The 23,432-nt window shown below is 55.4% G+C and overlaps 5 protein-coding genes across 5 annotated transcripts in view; 2 read left to right on the top strand and 3 right to left on the bottom strand.

Moving 5' to 3' along the window:
• The first annotated feature begins 107 nt into the window (after window positions 1-107).
• On the top strand, window positions 108-5,681 carry TLCD3A (TLC domain containing 3A). Its single transcript, XM_030962873.1, has 5 exons — window positions 108-350; window positions 970-1,053; window positions 3,070-3,283; window positions 3,371-3,466; window positions 3,849-5,681. Exons 1-5 carry the CDS (start codon window positions 229-231, stop codon window positions 4,116-4,118), a joined length of 786 nt encoding a protein of 261 aa, XP_030818733.1. The 5' UTR covers window positions 108-228; the 3' UTR covers window positions 4,119-5,681.
• A 374-nt stretch (window positions 5,682-6,055) lies between these two features.
• Window positions 6,056-9,309, bottom strand: GEMIN4 (gem nuclear organelle associated protein 4). Its single transcript, XM_030962872.1, has one exon. It carries the CDS (start codon window positions 9,301-9,303, stop codon window positions 6,103-6,105), a length of 3,201 nt encoding a protein of 1,066 aa, XP_030818732.1. The 5' UTR covers window positions 9,304-9,309; the 3' UTR covers window positions 6,056-6,102.
• Window positions 9,310-9,398: 89 nt separating this feature from the next.
• Window positions 9,399-14,782, bottom strand: GLOD4 (glyoxalase domain containing 4). The gene is made up of 9 exons (XM_030962571.1): window positions 14,670-14,782; window positions 14,237-14,286; window positions 13,520-13,640; window positions 12,966-13,110; window positions 12,628-12,764; window positions 12,242-12,328; window positions 12,021-12,134; window positions 11,853-11,939; window positions 9,399-11,048 (listed from the first exon to the last, which is right to left on the bottom strand). The coding sequence occupies exons 1-9, from the start codon at window positions 14,757-14,759 to the stop codon at window positions 10,983-10,985; spliced, it is 897 nt and encodes a 298-aa protein (XP_030818431.1). The 5' UTR covers window positions 14,760-14,782; the 3' UTR covers window positions 9,399-10,982.
• A 42-nt stretch (window positions 14,783-14,824) lies between these two features.
• On the top strand, window positions 14,825-17,178 carry MRM3 (mitochondrial rRNA methyltransferase 3). Its single transcript, XM_030962978.1, has 4 exons — window positions 14,825-15,063; window positions 15,734-15,978; window positions 16,252-16,419; window positions 16,573-17,178. Exons 1-4 carry the CDS (start codon window positions 14,825-14,827, stop codon window positions 17,094-17,096), a joined length of 1,176 nt encoding a protein of 391 aa, XP_030818838.1. The 3' UTR covers window positions 17,097-17,178.
• Window positions 17,179-18,024: 846 nt separating this feature from the next.
• Window positions 18,025-23,432, bottom strand: part of NXN (nucleoredoxin) — a 47,260-nt gene continuing 41,852 nt past the window's right edge. The window contains exons 7-8 of the mRNA XM_030962557.1: window positions 21,263-21,387; window positions 18,025-19,224 (exon numbers count right to left, since the gene is read on the bottom strand). Of these exons, the coding sequence (XP_030818417.1) occupies window positions 19,042-19,224; window positions 21,263-21,387 (308 nt within the window). The 3' untranslated portion in view covers window positions 18,025-19,041. The remainder of the gene's footprint in view (window positions 19,225-21,262; window positions 21,388-23,432) is intronic.

Raw genomic sequence — 23,432 nt, 5'->3', positions numbered from 1 at the left:
GGGGTTCCGTTGAGTGGGCGGGGTTTAACCGGACTGGGGCGGAGCCTCCGCCCGGCGGAGCGGGGCGCGTCCCGGCGGCGGCGGCGGGAGCGGCGGGGCTGGTCCAGACCGAGCCGAGCCGAGCCCGGCCCAGCAGAGCCGGACCGAGCTGAGCCGAGCCGAGCCGGGCTCTCCCGCCGCCCGGCCGGCTGTTGACAAGCGGCGGCGGGAGACAGCGCGCTCGTCCCCATGTGGCGGACGCTGGCCCTCGCCTCCGCCTTCTTCCCGGGGCTCTTCATCCTCTGCATCCGGTTGCTGCGCTGGGCCGCCCCGGGATTGAGCCTCAAGGACCGCATCCTCCTCAGCGGCAGGTACGGGCGGCAGCGGCGGGAGGTGACGGGAACGGCGGCGGGACCCGCCGGGACCGGGATGGGGACCGGGAGCGGGACCGGGAGCGATCCGGGCGGGCCACGAGCACCGAGTCCCGCCGGCCGTGAGCCTGGACTCGGGGGTGCCGAGACGCTCCGGGGGACGGTCCTTGGCCGGCCCGAGCCGGGGGAGCAAGGACCGGGAGCAGGAGCAGCACTCCGAGCGTGGGCATCCTCCCGAGCGTGGGCATCCCACCGGAGAACGGGCATCCCCCGAAGTGAGAGCATCCCCCCCGAGCACGGGCATCTCTGCCCGGCCGGACCCGCACCGCGGTACCGCTGTCGGGGCGGGGATGCTCCGCTGCAGCTCTCCCTCCCTCCCTCCCTCCCTCTGCCCACGGGGAACCGGCAGCCTTTCCACCGGCCCACGGGGCTGGAAGGGACGGGAGCTGGCACGATTCCCCCTGGCACAGCCACCCCGACACGTCCCCGCCATGACGAGGCGCTGGGGTGTGCACGGAGCGGGCATCTCAGTGTCACCAGCTCTCCTGGTGGCTGCCCTGAGCCTCGGCCCGTTTGGGGTCACATTTGGGGTGAGCCCTTTCCTCTCTGTCCGTTTCAGGCTGGTATCAACGGTCCAAGCCACGATGGCAACGGTGTCGGGGATCACGGTTATGCTCAGCTGCAAGAACGTGGTGCACGACAGGTGAGGCAGAGCCCCCTGGGGATGTGCCGAGGATGTGCTCTGCCGAAGGCTTGCACGTACAAAGGGGAGAGGAAAATCGGTTTCGTGCTCCTCTTTGCCCCACTTAGGCTGGAAGGGTTGGGCAATGCGCTGGCTGTACAGCCCCTGAACAGCAGCAGCTTGCTCAGGCCTGGGGGTGCTCTGCCAGCATCGTGTCCTCAAAGGATGGGCTGGAACGTGGGCTGGAACATGGGCTGTGTATGAGAAAAATACAGATATCAAAGCTCTGAAGGGGTAGGGAGCCTCCTTGCTGGAAACTGAAATTGCTCCAGAGTCAAGCAAGACTTGGTGAGAACTGATTTTAGAGGCGCATCAAGGCATGCCAAAAGGATTCTGAAATAGTCCAGAAATGGTAAAGTTGGGATGGAGTTTGCTCTGAAGGGAAATCCTGCTGCCTTGTCCTCCGTGCTCTGAGATAAACTGCCCAGAAGTGGCTCTCAGGAGGAGTGATAGTGTAATCTGGGTCAGAGGGCTTAAAAACAGAGCTATTATCCAGACTAGCAGAGAAGATTGCAGGAGGGAAGAATATAATTATGCTGAGCTGGAATTCGACCGTCACACACCGATTTTAGGGTGATTTTTAGGAAGGGCTGCCACCTTGGCCACAGCACACCTGTCTTTAACACACAGATATGAATTATCTTGCCTTGCTCTAGGTAGTGATACCTACTCAGATTCCTCACACCTGCTTAACCCAGGCAATCTATGAGTTATCTTTTTGTTCTGAAATAAAATTTCTGCTGTAGAGATAAGGCAGATGATGGATCCCGAAGCCACACAGACAGAAGGTGCTGCCAGCAGCCCTCCTTCCCCCGGAGCTGTCTGCTTGCCTGGGTGTACTCAAGGCCAAGGGCTCTGTGCAAACACTTTGTGGGCAGAGGCCTAGATTTTCTTTGAATCTGGAGGAAACTGAGCCCAGTGCTCAGCAGGGAAGATGACAGCAAGACAGCGAGCCAGGAAGCATCACAAAGGTTGCAGTAAAATTTGCCAGTTTATTTACAGAGGCAGACAATCGTTATATTGCTGGTGCTGTAATTGCCCTCCAAAGCCCTGGGCAAGTTTTGCAAACACAATCACTTGCCACCCGTGCTTCACACCACTCACATCTTTCCATCTGGAGCAGAACTGCCACAACAATTTTTTTTTCTTGGGATGGCAAGAGAGCAAAAAGAGATTTGAGCCCCAAGCTACATTTTTCCAAGCAACAGCAAAGGGTGGTTTTGTCTATTTTTTTTTTTAAATCAGTGTGATTTCATGCAGGACGTTTTAAGGAGGCTGGTGTCCCTGCAGAGCAGGGCTTGCTGCTGCCCAGATTGTGCAACCAAGATTCCAACATGCTTTGGGAACAGGCAGTTGCCTGCAATTATTTCCCAACTGACAAACGCCTCATGGGGGTTTATTGCCTATATTGGATATTTTGTGCTTCACTCTCCAAACTCCAGGCCGGCCATCCCTGGTTAACTCTGAGTTCTCCACGTGCTTCCCAAGCATTCCCTGGGTTAGGCAGCCAGCTGGTGCAGTGTGACAGGCAGGAGAGACCCAGGATTGGGGGTTTCCACCACCAAGCACCAGCTCTGGGGGTCCAAGGGCTTAGGGAGGAGATCACCTGTGCAGAGGTGTCAGCTTGGTGCTGGATCCCAAACAATGCTGTGCCTCTGGCCCGTGCAGCAAGCACCTGGCTGTGGGGCTAATCAGGATCCATCCTTAGTGCTGTGTTTGTGCTTGGCCAGGCTGAGCTCAGTGCCTGGCACAGCCCAGCAGCAGCGGGGTCAGCACTGAGATCCTTCCTCCACACGTACCAGGCACCTTTTCTCTGCCTCAGCCTGTACTTGCTGAGCCAAACAGAGTTAAAATTCACCCCCTTTCAGCTTCAAAATCCATTGAAATGCTGCCACTTCAGTCCTAAAGACTCTTCTATCTCCCAGAGTGAGTGCTGGGAGCTGTTGTGATGCCTCTGTGTGTGCTGCTCCTCCCCAGGCACTGGCTGGCTGTGGAGTATGTCTGGGTCCTGGTTCCCTACATGACCTATGACATCTATGTCATGTACCTCTGCCACTGGCACAAGAGCCAGGAGAAGAGGATCCTGGAGAAGAAGCACTCGCTGGCCAGCGTGTGGAGCTTCCTCCTGCAGGAACGGCTGATGGTGACCCACCACCTCTTCATCCTCATCGTGCTCACCCCCATCACCCAGGTAAGGGCTGCTGCAGGACTCCAGGACCCCCTGGACATGCTGCACCTCTCTGCAGGGCCCTGTGCTCAGTGCTGCCTTTCTTTACAGCACTTCAGGGGAGAGCTGGGGGACTTCTTTGTGGGCTGCATCTTCACAGCAGAGCTGAGCACGCCTTTTGTTTCACTGGGCAAAATCCTCATGCAGGTAGGTCAGGAGGGATGGGGCTCAGGGCTGGGAAGCCCCCAGCAGTTGATCCCCTTTCCCTGTGCCCCTCTCCAAGCAGTGGCTGAGCTGGGGGTGTCTCAGAGAGGGGCAGCCCCACAGCTGTAGCACAGATCTCCCTGGCAGTGCTGCCTTCCTCCCCTTCTCCCACCAGGAAGCTCAGTGGCATCCCAGAGCTGGGGGCTGTGCCTTGGGCTGGTGCTGCCCTCTCCTGCACCACGTTCATTCCCACCCCTGCCCTCTGCCCCCCTCCATCCCTTCCCACTCCCCTTCCTCCAGCCCTCCTGGATGCCCCCAGCACCGCCAGTGCCCCGGAGCTTTGGGATGCTGCTGCTCACCCCACATTCACCTCCTTCCTCCCCAGCTCAAAATGCAGGACACGCTCCTGCACAAGGTGAACGGGATCCTCGTCCTGGTGACCTTCTTCATGTGCCGCATCCTCCTCTTCCCCTTCATGTACGCGGCCTACGGCCGCCAGGTGGGGATCCCGGTGTACCTGGTGCCGTTCCGCATCCCCCTGCACTGCAACATCGCCAACGCCTCTCTCATCGCCCCCCAGCTCTACTGGTTCACGCTCATCTGCCGCAAGGCCGCCCGGCTCTACAGCGGCTCTCCCGCCCACCGGAGCAGATAACGGAGCTGATAAGGGCAGGGGCTGGCACGGGGCAGCCCCCGGCGCGTCCCTCGGGAGCGGCGGCTCCGCTGGAAGCGCCTCCCGTCCGCAGCACGGCCGGGGCTTGGAGGGCTCTCCTCGTGTCCTCCTGCCGGGGGGGGAGCCGGCCTGGAAGCGCCACATTCCTGCTGGGATGCAGCTCTGCGGAGCGAGGGTTACACGAGAGGGGTTTGTTCCAGCCCCCCCGGCGCTGACACCGGACACCGGCGCGGAGATGCTGGAGCGGGCCCAGCCCCGGCAGCGGCCATGGGGAGCCTGTGCCGGACCTGCCGCGGCCCCAGCCAGGCCTGGAGCTGCAGCACAGCTCTGCAGAGCCCTTCCTGACCTTTTCTGACCTCAGCTCTACACTACAGCCCTGTTCGGCCTCTGGCCTCCCACGTTCAACCTCACCTCCTCCTCCTGCTGCTGCTGGGCTCAAGCTCCACTCAACCCCACCCGGTGCTTTTGGGTGCTTTTCACTACAAACCTCTGACAGTCCTGGGGGACTCCTGTGCTCCCAGCAGGCCTGGAGGGCAGAAGCTCGTGCCAGGACAGGAGAATGGTTCTGCTGTCTCAGAGCAGGATGGGGACAGGAGCCTGCCAAGTCCTCGTCTCACCACCAACACACAGAGCACTATGCAGAGCCCTTCCTTGGCAGGGGGTGCAATTTTCCCTCCCCTAACCACAGCTGCTCTTATCTGGCCTGCATCCCCTCAGCAGGTATTTAAATACCACCTGGCACGCCCTGCCCTGCTCTGCCCTGCAGCTGGCACCACCACACCCTGGAAACACCTGCACAGTCCATCCCTCCAGCCCCATCCCACCCCCGTGAGGCTGCCAGGGACACAACTGGGGCTGCACAGAAGGAACCAGCAACCTCAGAGCAGGATGCTGAGCTGGTCCTTGGCCAGCTCAGCCCATTTCCACTTTTAGTGACAGCAAAATGGGTACAGGCTCCCCAGCCTGCCCTGCACCACAGGATGTGTGCAATCAGACCACAGCTGAGTTCATCCCCTGCAGCCAGGACAGCCACCTCCTCCTGCAGCCTCCTGTGCCTGCTCCAGGCAGGGAACTGCACTGGCACAGCCCCCACAGCCCCCATGCCCAGAGACCTGTGACCACTCTGTGCCTTTCATTCTGTCTGAAAGCAGCAGCCAAGCTCCGCGAAACCTGGATCTTTTGAGTGTTGGATCTCGTCCCAACCACAGCTGCCGTTCTGGATACAGTGTAAAAAAACAAAAAGGGCCTCTTCCGACCTGTGGTTGTTGTTGCAGAGACTCCACAGTCACAGTAACCACCGAGACCAGCTGATGTTACAAACTCCTGCAACTCCTTACAGATGTTGTATCTCACTGTTTTCATTGCGAATAACGTGCCTTATGTAAGGACCAAAAAAACCCCAGCCAATGAGGCACCTCAGTTTGCACTAACACTGCCCTATTTACTATCACGAGACCAATAAAGATTTCCTCTCTGAGTCACACCACTGGCTGGCTCTTCCACGTGCTGTTCATTGCTGGGTGGGGGCGTTACATGTGGGGTTACTGCTGCACCCCCACCTCCGGGCAGAAGCAGCACACAGGGATTTCCAAAGGTTCCTGCCTGTCCTGAACTCACCCAACTCGATTCCCAGCCTCCAACTTGCTTTCCAGCCTCAGGCAGCACGTGGCAAAACCAGCAATTCTCCCGGGACTAGGAGAGGGCTGGTGGCAAAGCAGCCAGAGGGAAGCTATTTCCTCGATGCTGGAGGCTGCTGTGTAAATGCAGAGAGCCAGCAGGCAAGGCTGCAGCCACAGAACTGGCAGCTTGGCTCAGAAACAGCTGTGCCCAGTTATTCCAATGGAAAACCAAAGTGGCTCCTCCTACCTATCTTTATACTCCTATTGCTTAGTGGAGAACACAGCAGGGAGGGAATAAACTCAAAAGAGAAAAATAAGGGTTTATTACACCTCTTACAAGGTCCAGATCAGTGCTCTGAGCGTGCTCCCAGCTTGCTGAGCTTCTGCAGGAGGGTGCAGCGCAGCTCCTGGTGCCCCAGGCTGTCGGTGACGGACTGCAGGAAGTGCCCCTCGTTGGCTCTGCGCAGCGCGGCACACGGCGACACATCAGCCTTGCTGGACACCTCATACTGTGACAGCACCTCCAGGGCCACCACCAGCAGCGGCTCCTCGCAGCCCCCAGCTGGCAGCATGGCAGCCACGTGCAGCAGGTGGCAGAAGAGCTGGATGCAGGTGAAGGACACCTCCTGCGCGCAGGGCTGAGCCGCGGCTCCCGCCGTGGCCTGCAGGGAGGCCAGCAGGTCGGTGAGGCTGGCGCAGTAGAGCTGCACCAGGTGCAGCCAGGCCTCTGGGGGCAGCCAGCTGGAGCAGCTGGAGCTGCAGAGGAGCTGGAAGCCCCGCAGGAGGAGCACGGAGAGCTGCAGGTGGCAGGAGAAGGGGCGGAGGTTGAGCAGGGGCAGGTGCTGCACGTACTCCAGCGTGTAGGGCACGTGCAGCACCTGCCTCTGCAGCAGCTGCTCCACCACGGGCACCAGCCTCTTCCACTCACCGTGGCTGCACCAGGGCAGCACCTGGATGAGGGCCACCAGGAAGCCTTTGCTGAAGAGATTCACCTCCTCAGGGTTGTCCACGTTGACGTTGAGCAGTGCCAGCATGGTGTCCCTGAGCGCTGGGGACACGCAGCAGCACTCCATCCACGCCAGCAGCCCGCTGCCCGGCCCGTAGGCTGGCCACGACTGGGATGTCCACTCGTCCTCAGGGAGCCTGCAGATCTCAAACAGTGTTGCTGGGACCTCATTCTTGAAATGGTCCCCATAAAGGCTCTTCAGACGGAGCCCCACGGTCCAGTCCAGGGATGCCACCTTCCTGTGGAGCCAGGCCAGCGACTGCACCCACAGCTCCGAGGAGGGGACGGTCTCTGGTCCCAGCAGCTCGCACAGCTGGCAGAGGATGTTCAGAATCAGGTCTTTGGTCTCCAGGGAAGGGAAGAGCTGCTCCCTAGGCTGATGCCAGTACTTGGTGTAACCATCCAGAAGTTTGCAGAGGCTGAGGAGAAGTGGGAATGGGTGGCAGGATTTGATCCAGTGCTCTTCTGAGCAGGACGGTGTTCCCAAAACCTTACTGAGGATCTGCAGGCTCAGCTCAATCTGAGCAGAGTCTGACTTCAAAGAGGGAAGGACAAAGGCTTTGGTCACTTCTGCAGGTGACACAAGCGGGGTGGCTGAGCCTGGCTGCATGAGGAAGGCCAGGAATTGAAGGAACTGCTCCTCTTCCCTTGCTGTGGAAAGCTTCCCCCACACTGCCTCCTGCAGACACCTCAGCACCAGGCTGCGTGGCCTGCCTGCATCCTCATGGCTCTCCAGGAAGCTCAGTGCTGGGAAGGAGCAGAGGATTTGGGCAAGGAACTGGTGTGCTCCAAGGTTGACTACAGCAAGGTGACAAACCTGCTTCACTGTGGCCTCAGGGGACAGCAGTGTCAGCCTGGCCACAGAAGCCACAGCCCTGGCCAGGCCTTCATCAGACACACTCTCTGTGATCTGGTTCAAAGTCACATTCAGGTCCTCCTGGAACCCCTCCCTGACAACCTGCACGTTCTGGGACAGACCTGGGCCACCCCAGGACGCCAGGACACCTGAGATCACTTTGTTTTTGTCACTCAATGAGAGCTCAGTGTAACACTCCACGACGGCTTTGGTCACTTGCATCTGCAGCTCTTGGGCCTCCTTGTCATGGTGGGATGTAGCAAAGCTCACCAGCGTCTCCAGCAGTTTCAGAACCAGCTCAGGGGTCTGGAACAGAACTTTGTTTTCCACCAGGCACTCAAGCCAGGCCTTTGAACAAGCCCAGGTCTTTTCAGATGCAAAAACAGAGCATGTGTCCACATGGCGGTCCAGCCTCTGTGCAATGATTGCCATGGCAACTGAAGACACCAGGCTGGTGTCCAGATCCTCCAGGACAGCACTGGTGTCCCTGAGGAAGTCCTTGGTGAGCTGTGTCAGCTCTGACACCAGATGTGTCTCACCCTCCTCCAGGTCTCTGGTCTCTGAGAGGAAATCCAGGTTCTTCCCAAGGCTGGTCAGAGCCTCCAGCAGCCGGTAGCTCTCAAAGCTCAGCTCCTCAGCTGCCCCCAGAGTGCCCTGCAGCTCCTCTCCCCAGGCCTGCAACAAGCTGCAGAGCAAGTCCAAGCCACCAAAGAGCTCTTCACGAGAGGGTTTGGTCAGGCACAGCAAGCTCATGCTCCTCTGTGCCTCCCTCACCTTCTCCCCCAGCCCACAGGGGTGGTACCGGCTCTCAGTGTCACTGCTCCAGAGCCTGACCACGGCACTGAGCTTGGCCAGGTGCTCTGTGATGGGCAGGGGGCTGTCCCCTGGCCCCAGCCCCGAGGACAGGCACAGCAGCTCCGCCAGGTTGGCCAGGGCGTGGCACCTCAGGCGGGGCTGGGCGATGCTGCCTCGGATCTGCTTCAACCCCTGCAGCAGCACCGCCGGCAGCCCGGGGGCAGCAGGGTCACCCTTGAACCGCTTCGGGGGCTGCAGCCCATCCTCCAGCGAGGGCTCCCCGCCGTGCTGATGGATCAGAGCGCCGAACGCCGACACCGTAGCATCCTCCTGTCCCTCCCTGTGCTTCAGCACCTCCCACCACACATCCAAGAAGAAGCTGACGTCGGACGGGGATGTGTCGCTGGAGATGTACTGCACCAAGCTCTCCAGCTGTGCCCGGCACACGCCGGGCGGCAGCGCCAGCAGCAGCTGCACGAAGAGCCGGGGCGCGCCCAGCGCCTTCACCAGCTCGAAGAGCGCCGTGTGGTTCACATCGGGGATCATCGCGCCCACCGAGAAGAACCCGTCCTCCTTCCAGCCCCACTCCAGCGCCGCGGCGGCGGCGGGAGGGGCGGGCAGCAGGATCTTGGCCCACACGATGGCCACGGCCTCCTCCTTCCAGCGGCCCCGCGGCGAGGGGCAGCGCTCGCCGATCTCGCGCAGCGCGTCCGTGATGGGCACCCCGGCGCGGGGCCAGTCGGCTTTGCGCAGCTCCCGCAGCGGCCGCGGCTGCAGCAGGCGGGCGGCCAGCAGGAAGCCGCCGTGCAGGATCGCCGTCTCCTCGCCCACGGCCCACGGGCCCCCGGGGCAGCCCGGCGCCATCGCGGCCCCGCGCTCCGCCGGCTCCATGGCGGCGGCGCCGCGCGATGACGTCACCGCGGCGGTGCGCTGACGTCACGCCGCAAGCCGCGCCCGCAGCGCCCCCTGGCGGAGCGGAGGTGGGCTTAATGAATTAATTAATTAATCCATTCATTCATTCATTGCCGTGCTCCAATATTAACGTGTTTAATTTGACCAATAGGATTCAGAACCGTCACTAACACGAACTGAAGTAAGCTTAATTATTAATTAATTAATTAATTGCCATGCTCCAATATTAACTTGTTTAATTTGACAAATAAGATTCAAAACCGTCATTAAATTAATTCATTCATTAATTGCCATGCTCCAATATCAACATGTTTAATTTGAGGAATACGATTCAAAACCGACATTAAAATGAATTGAAGTGGGCTTAATTAATTCATTAATTTCCGTGCCCCAACATTAACGTGTTTAATTTGATGAATAAGAGTCAAACCCATCATTTAATTAATTAATTCATTCATTCATTAATTGCCGCACTCCAATATCAACGTGTTTAATTTGATCAATAGGATTCAAAACCATATTCAAAATGAACTGAATTTGGCTTAATTAATTAATTAATTGCCACATTCCGGTATCAACGTGTTTAATTTGACAAATAGGATTCAAAACCGACATTAAAACAAATTGAATTTGGCTAATTAATTAATTAATTCATTCATTCATTCTGTGCTCCAGTATCAACGTGTTTAATTTGACAAATAGGATTCAAAACCATAATTATAAATTAATTTAAAAATTCAGACAAAATCGCAGCAGGAATTTTTCCTGGTCCAGCTCAGAAGTGCCAACACTGCCTGATCTTCTCCATGAAATCCATTTCAGTTTCATGATGAAAACCTGATTTCAGGTATTTTATTTAATTTTTTCATCAGGAAAATGAGCAGTCAGGCAGCACAAACAGTGCCAGGAATGACTCCCTGCATTCCCAGCAGAGTGACTTCATTCCAACAGAACAAACTCTGAGCCGTTATTTCCAAAATTTCTCACCAAAACCTAACTGCAAAACTTATTTCAAGCTGCCCCCTGGCACCTCAGCAGACATTGCAGCTACAAATCCCAAAGCACAGCCTCAGCTCATGGAAATCTCCTGGAGAAGGGGTGGAAACCACCCCATTAACAGCAGGATCCCAGTGAGAAACACCCCAGGGGCTCTCGAGTGAAATTTCCCCCTGCAATTTGGGGAAACACCTTGGAATGAAACAAGGATGGAGCATTCACACAGTTTGGCAAGATCATTTCTTTGTTCCCAATAAAGGGATGCACCCCACACCCCACTGGAGAGGGGGAGTAACCACAGCTACCTCAAAATCTCCTCTCTACTTTGCAAATAAACAACAGCTAAAGCAAATTAATCAGAAAATTAATTAATCAGAAAATAACAGATCTATTCACCTTTCTTTCAAGTACAACACCACAGAAATATGAGGTTTTCTTCACTGATGACCCCTGGTTCTGAAGCCAGCTGCTCCTTTGCTGCACAGCCCCAGTTTTTGGGAAGGAGGAGATGTGAAAGGCAGAGACATCAGCTTAAATCAACCCAAAAATCCACCACGGGACATCCCAGCACCCTCTGGTTGGGAAGGCAGCACTTGAACAGGATTGGCATTTTCTTGGAAGAGCTCCAAGGCACGGAGGAGCAGCTCAGCCCATTCCCCCAGCTAAGCTGAAACTTTCTTCATGTTGTGCTCAGCAAACCACTTGTCGCTGTTGTCTGCAGCCATGGCCTGCACAAAGACAGGGGGACGTGCTCAGAACAGCAGGAATAATTTACCCCTCCCTCTCTGGAGGGATGAATTATTTGTTAACCATGAATAAGGAGAATTCACACTGAAAACCAATGTTCTCTGCCACAGCAAACAATGTGACCATGCCCCAAGAGTGAGGCTGGACAAGTCCACCCAGGGCAGCAAGTGAGCTTTAAAAATTGACTTCTTTTCCTTACCAAGCCTGGGTAATTTGCTTCTAGAAAAAAGTCTATTTTTATTAGATTTTAAATATATTTATTTTATTATTATATTTTATATTTTATTATTTATTTATTTTATTATTTTATTAGATTTTAAATATAAGCTTTAAAATTATAAAAATAATAAAAATATGGAAATGCATGATAAAACTATAATAAAAATAATAAAAGAAAAAATTTTAAAATAAATAAAACTAAATAACAATTAAAACAAAATATATAAAATATAATAATAAAAATAATAAAATAGAAATATGGATAAATAAAAATATATAATAAAATATGATAAAATAATAAAATAAAAATATAGATAATAAAAATAAAATTAAGATATATAATAAAATATTATATAGATAAAATAAAAATATTGATAACTAAAATGAAAATAAATATATAATAGAAAATAATAAATAATAACATAAAATTATTGATAAATAAATAAAAATAAACTAGAAATAATAAAAATATGAAAATAATAAAAATAATTTAAATTATAATTATTTTTATGAGAAAAATTACAGGCATCTCTAATCAGGAAGAAAGTGAATATGCAGTCACTTACATCATCCAACAGCTTGTCACCATTGGGGTCCACCTGGGACAGCTCTCTGAACGCCTCATCTCCCACAAAACAGATTTCATGGCCATCCTGGAAGGAAGCAGCTCAGTTATAACCAATGGCAAGGAGACATTTAACCCCAGTTTAATCCCTGTTCCCAGTTTCACTCACAGGATCAGCCAGAATCACCACCTGCACCGTGGCTTTGCCAGGGGTGTCCAAGCTGACCAGAGGGCTCAGAATCTTCTGATTTTCCTTTTTCATCAGGGCTTCGATGCTTGGCAGCTGAAAACAGCAAACAAACTCAAATCACCTCGTTGCCATGAAGATAAACAAGGTGTGTTTTGTTAATAGTAAAAATGGGAAAGGGCTGAGGGAAGTGGGGCTGGTACCTCGTCCTTGGCACAGGAGAAGGCGACGCGGCCGAACGCTGTCCCGTGATCCACTGCCCCTCCTACAGCCCTCAGCTCCAGCTTGCACTGCAACAGAAAAACACAGCCTGGCCTGCAGGGAAAAACACAGCCTGGCCTGCGGGGAAAATGCTCCACTGCTCTCCAGGCTGCAGCTTTTGCTCCAGGATGTGCTGATTCCAAAATCCCCCATCCACACCTTTCCCACCAAGCTGGAGCAAACCACAGCTTGGCTTTCTTTAAAAGCTTCAATTCAATACAGCTTCAATTAAAATGCTTGTAATTAAGGGCACAGTTGCTTTAATTAAGGACTTTTTTCCTTTTAAGATTCTGTTCTCAGGAAATTGGTGATTTTTCCAAGGACTGACCTGGTCATCAGCATAGCCCAGCAAAGCCCTCTGTTTCTCCTCATCCTTCTCATATATTTTCATCCCAAGCAAACCAGACCAGTAGCTCACAGACTTCTGCAGGTTTGAGACACCCAGGGTTACCTTCCACACGGGATCTTGAGGATTGCAATAATTTCAAATTAGCTACAAACATATTACAGGTTTGAACCCACAGTTAATGTCATTAGTACTCTTGAGAATTAACAGAGAAATGATAAAAAAAAATGTTCTGCTTTACAAAATGCCATCAAAATAAACACACTCTGATACCCCACTGGTAAATCTCTGCTGAACACCAGTAGGGGTAAATATTTCACCTTGCTTGAGCTTTTCCTTGTCTTCCAGGTAGAACTTATATCCTCCTGGGGCTTCAGTTTCAAAGACACCAGAGGTGACCTCTTTGAGGGGCCAGCCCATCTTCTTGGCATTGCTCACAGCCTGGCTGGACACCAGAGTGATGCCCTAGAGAGGACACAACACAATCCATGGGGGTGATGCAGAGACATCACCCGTTTTCACACAGCAAACACGAGAGGTCCATCTGCTGCTGGCCACTAAATCACAAAAAAATGATTAAAATAATAAATGTAAGAGTGTTTTCCTGCAGCAAGTGTTTCCTAGCTCAGCATTCCATGCTGGATCTGGCAGCAAACACCAGAGCAGAGCTCCAGAAATGTTTTCTGGACCTTTAAGTGAGCACAAATCTGCTCTTCCATCTCACAGACAACCACAAAAACAACACTGAAGTGTTTAAGGGACAAATAGCATTAAAAACAGCCAGCTGGTACAACCCATGCAACAAATGAGAGTCTAATTGTTAAGGTACATCAGTTTATCATGAGAAGGGCTGGCTGCTTGCAGTGCAACTCACCAGGAAGTCGTTGCCCAGGCGATATTCCCCAATGCCATAATTGTAAGTCAGCTCTACCACAAAGTGATTGTCCTCTGGTCCATAGCCCACCATGGTCTTGCTCCATTTTCCATCATAAGGGCTGGAATATCCATGTTATCCATATTTTAATGTCATTAGAATTGAAATGAACCACCAAGAGCTGCAAGTATTTGTGTTTCAAGGGGGAGTTGCATTTCTAGAGTGAGATCATGGCAGATTTGACCCTGGGCTGTCATTCATGGCCATGTGATAAAAGCAATTCTCCCTCATTAACAGTGCTTTAAGGGCACAGGCTGCTCATTAGCTGCAATTACATAATCACTTCCTTATTGCTGAGTAGGAAAGGGCCCCAAACTGTAAGATTCCTTCCTCTTCAGAAAGAAATGTGTTCCTCTTTCTTCTTTTTTTTCATTCCTTTTTCTTCACAAAAGCCTTTGGGGCTACCAGGAGGGATTTTTAACTCAAGAACCTTGATAGTGCCACGCTTATATAAACTATCAGTGGAACTGGATGTAATTCCTGGTAAGCTGAGAAATAATTCAATACTCTTAATATCAATCTATAGGTGTGGCATTTACGTTCAATATAAACACCACACCTACACAGAGTAGGGGGCCGTAGGTTCCAAGGGAAGCACTTTAATGAAAAGACAACACAACCCTTCCTTTAGTGCGAAGAACAGCTCGGGGCACTCACCCATTGCAGGTGGCCTTGCAGCCCTCCTCGAACTCCTCGTGCCGCAGCACCTGCAGAGCCACAGCACGGCTTGGGCTGGGAGGGGACATCGAGGATCCATCCCCTCGTTCCAACCTGAAACGCCTTCCCCAGGCCCGGGGAAGCGGGCGGGAAACGGCTTCCACCCCATCCCTATCCCATTCCATTCCATTCCCATCCCATCCCATCCCATCCCCATCCCCATCCCCGTCATCGTCCCTATTCCCATCCTATCCCCACCCCATCCCCATCCCCATCCCCATCCCCATCCCCATCCCCATCCCCATCCCCATCCCCGGTCCCCTCCCCGGCCCCAGGGCCGCGCTCCGGGCACACGGAGGGCGCAGAACCGCCCCTTCCCGCCCGCAGCCGCCGCTTCCCCCCCCGAGCGAGCGCAGCCGCCGCCACCGCTGACCCTCATGCCGAGCAGCTCCCGGTAGAACCGCGCCGTGCGGGCCCGGTCTCCCACTTTGAAGACGAAGTGCAGCGCCCTGCGGGCGGCCATGGCGGCGGCGGCCGTGACGTCACTGGGCGCTGCACGGCGCAGCGGTGACGTCACGGGGCGGTGCCATGGCGGCGCCGTGGCCGCCGCTGTGGCGGGCGCTGCTGAGGCCCCGCGGGCCGCGGGCGCAGCCGGGGCCGGCCGGGCGGCGCGGGGTGCGGGCGCTGCGGCGGAGCCCCGTGCGGGTGCTGCAGCCGCAGAGCCCCCAGGAGCAGCCGCCGCCGCCCCCGCCGCCCGCTGTGGAGCGCGGCGCGGCCGCGCCGGGGCTGTGGTACGAGAAGGCGGCGGCCGGGGACCGCAGGCTGGGGTGAGCGCGGGGAGCGGGCCCGGCCGTGCCGCCGCTCAGAGCCCCGCTGGGCTGGAGGGAAGGGCCGCCCGTGGGAGGGACGGGGGTCTGACAGGCGCTGCCGGGCTGAGGGTACCGGGAGGTACCGGGGAATGGTTGAAGGGAACTCAAAGCCCACCGGGGAAAGGGGGTGCTGATAGGCGCTGCCGGGCTGGAGGTACCGGGGAATGGTTGGGTTGAAGGGAGCTCAAAGCCCGTCCTGTTCCATCCCTTACTTGGGCAGGGACACCTTCCCACAGAGCAGGCTGTCCCAGCATCATCCAGCCTGGCCTTGGACACTGCCAGGGATCCAGGTAGAGCCACAGCTGCTGTGGGTAACCTGTGCCAGGGCCTCACCACCCTCACAGGAACAATTCCATCCCAATATCCCATCTAATCCTGCCCTCTGGCAGTTTACAGCCATTCCCCATTGTCCTGGCACTCCAGGCCCTTGTCGAAGTCTCTCTCCGGTACTGAAAGGTGCTCTAAGGTCACCCCAGAGCCACCTCACCCAGCCTTTCCTCCCAGGACAGGTGCTCCATCCCTCAGATCACCTTTGTGGCCTCCCAGAGGAGCTCTGAGGGGCTGGTGAAGGTCAGACTGAAGGTGTTGTGAGCATCACAGCCACATTCCCTGAATAATTTCTCCACAGAAAAGTGGTGACTATTGCCAAGTCAAAGAAGTTTCGGGATAATCACGGGAAGATTCTGCTGGAGGGGCACAGGCTGATCAAGGATGCTCTGGAGGCAGGGGCTGTGCCACAGACGCTCTTCTTCAGCACCGTGGGGCACCTGAAGCTGCTGCCTGAGGCTGAGATAAAACGAGCCAGCTTGGTTAAGGTGAAATTTGAAGACATTAAGACCTGGTCTGACCTCGTAACTCCTCAGGGGCTTCTTGGTAAGTTGCCTCTGAAACAGTTGCAACACTGCCCAAAGGGAAACTTTTCACATTTAGGATAATGACTCTCTTAATAATCTTTCCTTAGACATAGCACTGCTGGAAAGTAAGTTTTCCTTGCCAAGTGACAAACTTTGCTCACACTTCCTTTAGGTGGTGCTTTTCCTAACACTTCTTCCAGCACATCTTTAGTGAGATTTGGGCCAAGTGTTTCAGAGCAGGTCTCTCCTTGGGGTGGGTCACTCATAAACCTGTCACCCTTCATTTCCTCAGGCATTTTTTCCAAGCCTGACCCTGCCAAGATGTCCTACCCTGCAGCTCAGCTCGCCAACTCCCTGCCACTGCTCCTCATCTGCGACAACATCCGAGATCCAGGAAACCTGGGGACTATTCTGAGATCTGCAGCAGGAGCAGGCTGTGAGAAAGTGCTGCTCACCAAAGGTAAGAGAAAAGTTTGGGGGTAAGGGGGGGAATGAGGTGCTTGAAGATGTTCCCCAGAGTTTGTAAGGAGTGGCTGCCATGGTTGGCTGTGGTCTGAATCTCACCTTTGTGGGGATCCCTGTGCTGTCACTGTTTCTCCCCGTTCCTTCCCAGGCTGTGTGGATCCGTGGGAGCCAAAGGTGCTCCGTGCAGGCATGGGGGCTCATTTCCGTGTGCCCATCATCTCCAGCCTGGACTGGGAATCTCTTCCCACCAACCTCCCTGCGGGCACCCAGGTCTGCGTGGCCGACAACAACGACCCCGGCAGCATATCCCTGCCCAGAGGGGCTGCCTCTGCTCCTGCCAGCCCCACAGCTCCTGTGAAATCCAGCCCCAAGGCTGTTCCTGAGCACGAGGATGAGGAGGGAGCAGCAATCCCAGTGCAGCATTACTACGAGGACTGGGCACGGGCTCCGGTGGCCGTGGTGGTCGGAGGGGAGACCCAGGGCCTGAGCCTGGCTGCACTGCAGCTGGCAGCCAGCACGGGGGGCAGGAGGCTACTCATCCCCGTGGTGCCAGGCGTGGACAGCCTCAACTCTGCTGTTGCTGCTGGCATCCTGCTCTTTGAGGGCAGGAGGCAGCTGCTGTGGAGGCACAAGCAGGAGGATGGCAGGCAGAAGTTGCCTGTGCCAGGCTGAACTGTGGTTTGGGTGCTGAAGGAGCACTTCTTGCATTTGGTTCCTTGAGGGTTAATAAAAGAGCAGCTCGGACTGTTTGGTTTGTAGTAAATGAGTATTTAAGGCTGGAGAGTGCTGGATTGAACATGTGGCTCCCCGTGGATGTGGTGGCCACACGGTGATGCTAGAGAGAAGGGAAGGGAAGGGCTGGGTAGCAGCCCTGGCCTCACCTCAGCCGGTTCCCCCCTGCTCCAGCTCCTTTATCCAGGAAATCCATGAAGACCCAGCCCGGCTGCTGCTGACAGCATGTGTCCTTCCCAGCCTGGCTGTGGTTTTGGGTCACAAAGACCAGATTGCTGCTGCCTGAATGGGTCCTGACTGTGCTTACCCAGATCCTGTGCTCCAGCAATCCCTCCAACCGTGCCATGGCCAGGCTGGCAGGGGTGGCTGTGCTGTGGGGTGTCCCAGCTCCAGCACTCCTGCCCACACTGCTAGGAGGTGCTGGGCTGCTCCTGGAGCTGCTCCCCAGTCACTTCATCACTGAACAGGGAAACCCCTGAAACGTCCAAACAGGCTGGGTTTATGCAGGCTGAGCTGGCAGCCATTCCCAGCTCCTGCCAGGGCGGGAAGCTGCAGCAGGATAAAAGGGGAGGCCCTAATCCTGCCATGGCTGACTAATGAGCTGAAAGGGAGAAGCAGTGGCTTGCACAACACGGGCTATTCAGGCTGGGACATCAGGCTGGGAACGCCCCAGTGGCTGCCAAAGGGCTCCCTCCCTCCTGAGGAGCTCAGAGCAATGCCAGCAAAGCAGCCCAGGCAGGGGCTCTGTGAGCCCAGGGAGGGGACACACAATCCCTGGAGCCACCTCTCCATGGGGACAGGCTGTGGGCTCCTGTCCCCCACACAGGTTTCCTCCTCTCCCTGACAGCAGGACGCAGCAATCGGCACCTCGGGGACGAGGTCATTGTAACAGTTTTATTACAAAGTTCCAATCACCATGTACAGTTTTTACAATGTCACTTTTCAAGGGCTCGGCTGTGCTGCTTGGGTTAGGGAGGGAGGGTTTTTTTTTTCCTTAGGGTTTGGGAGGGGTTTTTTTGGTTATTTTTTTTTTAAAGAACAGCACCATTAACGTTGAGTTTGGGACACACCTACGAAAAACAGCTCAATCAACTAACACAGAAGGGAGAGGACAATTCATACCAGAGAGAGGGACGAGAGGGGACAGGGAGAGCACAAGGAAGAGACGAGAGGTGAGGGCAGCCCGGTGGTGATGCTCCTCCTGGCTCAGAGTGGGAGGGACAGAGGGAATACCCACCCATGGCAGGGGGATGGACCCTGACACAACAGCCAGCGCTGCCTAAGGCTGTCGGTGCTTGGAGTGGGGGGTGGGAAACCCACAAGGGAAGGTCTCACCCCCAGGAGGAAGAGCTTGGCTGTGCCGTGGTCTTTCAGAGGTTGTCAGCAGTTAAGACTTTGTCTTGGCCTTGTCAGGGCACTTTCGTGGGAGAGAAAGAACTGGCCAGGGGCGATGGGGACAGTTTCCTTATTGCTTCCTGGAAGTCATTTAGTCAGCAGGGGTGGTGAGAAAGGAAAGAAAGGGGGGGAGGAGAAAGAAAAGAGCCCCAAGAACCCCACCCACTGCCTGATGCATACGTTGGGAAGAACACCATGCAAAAAGATTTGCCTGCTAGCTAGTGCCGTGTATAAAATAACGATACAGTAACAGTTCTGGCCTGGTTATTAGAGAATATATCACCATGAAGCACAAGCGAAGTCTCCAAACGCCAACAACTCCCTGCTGAAAGTGCATCTCAAGGAGTTTGCTTAGGAGAAGGATTCACTGCGTAAAACAAGGCACCACAAGAAGGTTGGATACTGGGTCAGGCGTGAGGACACGCTGGAGAATCCACAAGCGGCGGAAGAGAGACCTGGTTTTAAATAACGTCTGTTGGCACAGGGGCCCTTAGATGGGCTCGGGTTTTAGCTTGTCTGCTAGAAAGTCGCTGACAAAGGCTTCCACGATTTCAGGTGTGATCTCCTCCACATCCATCACATACTTGGCTCTGGCTGACATGTCCAGGATGGTGAGCAGGGGTGCAGCCTCGGGCAGGTTGGTGTAATCCCGCAGGGAGTCGGTCATGTCGTCCTGGAGGCCAGAAGGAGAAGGACAGAGGAGTCAACAGCACAGCCAGGAGACCAGGAGCAGTTTGCTGCTGCCACAGTGTATCCCAAGAGGCTGGGCCTTGCACCAGCACAGCAGGCAACATCCATCTTGGTGCCTGCTCTGCTCATGGTTTGTGTCAGAACCAAACTGGGTTGGTTTATCCCAGGCTGGAATGGGACATACACTCCTCCAACCCAGAGGCTCCCAGACTGACCTGCTGCCCCAGCCACCCCAGAGCCTCTGGGACATCCACAGCTCAAGGAACTGGGGACAAGCGCTGAATGTGGGGACTGCCAGCAGTCACAGCCTCACTGCTCACCAAGGGTGGGTACCAAAGGGACCCAAGTGCACACCCAGAACCAAACAAAGAACGGGAATGGGATGAAGACTTGTGCTTTGAGCTAACGATGAGACCCCACCAGCAGGTCCCGGTGTCTGGGCACACACAGGAGCAGCAGGCTGCTTGCAGGGGGAGAGGACTGCCCTCCCCTCACCAGACAAGGCTCAGCTCTGGGCAAAGGCAATGATTTATCCCTCCCAAGGCTGTGGGGCGATTCATCCCCGAGCCCAGGCTGCGCTGCACCCGCAGCGGGGCGTTCCCGTGCGCCCCTTCAAGGGGCAGGAATGGAATCTGGAATCTGGAATCCATCCACCTGGTTGGCGGCCGGGGCTCTGCAGTGCTGGGGAGCTCCGCTCGCGCCTCCCCTTCCTTTGCAGGGGTTTCTGGCGCAGCTGGACCACGTGGCTGGAAGGGCCAGCAGGGCTGGGCTCGTTGCCTCAACCGCCCCCCACCCAGGTGTCGGGGCGCCTCGTCCTTTATTTACAAAGGCACGGAGGAATATTTTTTAATCAATGCAAAATCGGTCCAGACGGTGCTGGGAGAGCGATGGGAGGCGCCTGCTCCGGCCATGGCCGGGCTGCTTTGTGCGTGGGGGCCAGCGGAGCCCCGGGGCCAGCGCTCCCGGCTATTGAGGTGACGGATGAATGGGATGTGCCGGACGCTCCCCATTCTTCGGGCCGGCCGCCGCAGGGCCGTCGGGAGCTGCATGAATAGCAGCAATGTTTCACTACAGCCGGCGAGCCAGGCTCTGGGGGAGGGGGGAAGGTCCTGGACCCTCCCAAAATAGCCCTTTCCAACAAGGGACTTATTCAAGGGTGCGGGGCTGAGCTAGGATGCTCAGAGACCCGTTACGCTGGTGGGAGAGGGAGCGGCTGCATGGAGGGGGCCCAAGGGGCTGCGGGAGGTGGCAGTGGGGGCCTGGCTGGCTGGGGGGGCCTGGGTGTGGCACTGGGGACCCTTTTGTCGCAGGGCGGCTCCGGAGGGCTCCGCGCATGGAGCACTGCAGTGTGACGTGGGCGTGCGGGGACGGAGCAGGCGCAGCCGCTGCCACCTGCCCAGGCCCTGAGCAGGGATGTGGGAGGGGAACTGCAGGCCTGGGGGTGCTGGGAGCTTTTTTGACACAAAACCTTCATTTGTCAGACTGCAGCAAGGCAAAGTGTCTACGCAAGGGAGGCCAGAAGTCCTCCACTTTTCCCGCTTCCCATTCTCTCCAGCAGATCTTTGACTTGAGGCACTACAGTCTGCACATGCCTCAAATACCATCCCAGCCAAGAAAAACATGGTCAGCTCAGGGAAACAGTCAAAATTTCACTAGCTGGGCCAGGCTGAAACTCAAAGCCTGCTCCTCTTCCCCTGCCCAGCCACTTTCCTGCCTCAGGGTTGAGCAGGCAGCAGCCCCAGCATGGCAGCTCCACTCCCTCCCACCGCCCCACTCTGCCTGTTCCTCTCCCACCTTCAGGCTTTTCCATCTCTGAGCAAACCCTTTGCTAGAAGTAATATCCAGCAAGGAGAGCACAGACTGAGCCAGGACTCAAGTCTGGCTTTGCTCTGTGCTGCCTGACAGCTGCAGTAGCTCTGTGCCTCAGTTTACCCCCTGAACAACAACAAAAACAGCAGTACCCAACTCAGCTCAGTCCCTGTACCCAGCAGGACACAGCCCTGTGCTCTCCTCTCACTTACCTCACCCGCCACGAAGAAGAGCAACGGTGCCTCCTCCTCTTTGGCTTTGTACTTGGCTATGATTTTTTCAGCTATGGGCTGAATCAATTGTTTCGCCGCCTCCGACTCCCCGTCATCCTCTGAATCTGCAGGGCACGGGGTGGTGGAAACAAAACAAAAAGAGGCAGGGCAAAAAAAGGAGGTTAGGATCAAAGGATGCAAACGGGCCAGGAGCTGGCAGCTCTGTCCCACAGCACCACCAGGCAGGAAGCCGGAGCCCAGATGCGCCACACGGACTTCAAAGGCACAGAGCTCTGAAGGAATCAGGGAAATGCACTACAGGGAAACACCAAACTAAAGAGAAACTCCTGCTCCCCAAATACTCCACTGCTCGCTCCCTGGTGCTGTTGGTGATGTGCAGGGACAAACGGCACAAAATAGCTGCTTTGTGGTTTGAGTGTGTTTTGAAGACCAAACAAAGGCACTGATCTGAGGCTGCTGCCACCCCTGCCCGCCACCCACTGTCCCTCTGCCTCAGGATGGCTGAGCTGCAGCTCTACTGCTCCAGTCTCAGCGCTGTGAAGGCAGCTTTGATTTGACAGAGGTAGGGCAGAAAGAGATGGCAGCATCAATCAAATGCCAGCCACCACTGAAGTTCAAATAGTGAGCTGGAAAGAGGAGAGTCTGTATCCTTGGGAAGTGTGGAGATTAAAAGATCCCAATCTGGGGACCACTTTTAGGCATTAAAGGAAGAAGGCAGAAGAGAGCCCCTTGTCTCCCCTCGTGGTCCCTGATGTAACCACCACGACAGGTCCAGCCCCAGCTGGGACAAGCCATGCTCATGCCAGGAAAACTCTCTGCCCTTGCTTCACACATCCCTGTCCTCCTCTCCAAGCAAAGATTCCAGAGATGCTGCATGCTGGATTTCAGGGTCTGTCCTGCGTGCAGGGCAGTGATAAATACACTGACTTGGGGGTGTCTGCAGGGATTGCTCTTCCTACAAACATCAGCTGCTGGCGGTGCTCCAGGCAGCCCTGCACACTCTGGCTAACCCAGCCCTAACCCCTCTGGGGAAGGAGGTACATCAGTCAGCATTTATTCAGCACTTGCTAAGCCTGCCCTCTCCTGGGGGTGCTGCTGCCTGTGCAGTGCAGGCACTGGTCTGCTGGGGGTTCTCCCAGCAGGACAAAGCTGGCCAGGAGCCCCCATTCCCTGCACCAGCTGCATCTCTGCCCCAGCACACCACTGGTGGGTTTCATCAAGACCATCCACCCCCAAAAGCAGCAAGCAAGAGCCCCAGCTGTTCCCCTGATGAGCTGTTTGCAGCAAGGTGATAGAAAAACTTTGCTCGGAGCAAGACAAAAATAACTCTTTGCAGAGGCCTGCAGCGCCAGCCCCAATCCATCAGGCTTGGCACGGCCAGCCGGCCCTTCCCACGTCAGGAGAGGATTTTTGGCTCTGTGCTCACATCCCCTGCTGGGCTCTGCTGAATAAATAACCAGGGTCAAAAGGAAATCTGAAAGGGAAGAAGGAAAGGAGCGAGGGCCATGTTATCAGAGCTGCAGAGGAGTGTGTGCTGCTCACAAAGGGCACACGAGGAAGCGGGACGAGAGCCCTGCCCTGGGCCAGGCACAGCACCAGCAAGGCAAGGGGGGCTGAAGAAGCACACCCCCTAAACTCACACAGCACACAGGGGACAGCTGCACCCCCCAAGAGCTCAGGACCCCTCAATTCCCTGCCTGGGATGCTGTGTGCACCTCAGGGCTGCTCACCCAGGGCTCAGCCTACAGCACAGCACATCCCAGCCATGCCCTTTCCTGAGTTATTGTGTCCATTGCTGGCAGGGAAGCGAGGAAGAATGAGCCAACTGTAGCTCTAGGCCTGTTTCTAACTGCAGGGAAGCTTCATGTGTGGGTTAGCAGTGAAAGGACAGGAACTTTGGGGAAAAACTTGACCTGTCCTGCAGCCAGGGGAATTGGGAGAATCAAGGACCAGCAGAGCATGAAAGGCTGCTCTGATTGTCACAGCCCTGTTCAGGGCTCAAGCCCTGAGCTGTGGTTTCAAGCACAGATCTCTAATCCCTTGCACAGACACTTCCTCTGACTCCTCTGTAACATCAGGTGTGCCTCAAGTCCCTGCTCCAGAAAGGCTTTTCCCATCTCCACCACCACCAGCTGTGACAGTGTATTTC

The sequence above is a fragment of the Camarhynchus parvulus genome, chromosome 19 (genome assembly GCF_901933205.1).
Source record: "Camarhynchus parvulus chromosome 19, STF_HiC, whole genome shotgun sequence".
NCBI classification, from domain to species: Eukaryota; Metazoa; Chordata; class Aves; order Passeriformes; family Thraupidae; genus Camarhynchus; species Camarhynchus parvulus.
The sequence above is the reverse complement of the archived record's forward strand: the minus strand, read 5'-3'. Positions and strand labels throughout refer to the sequence as shown.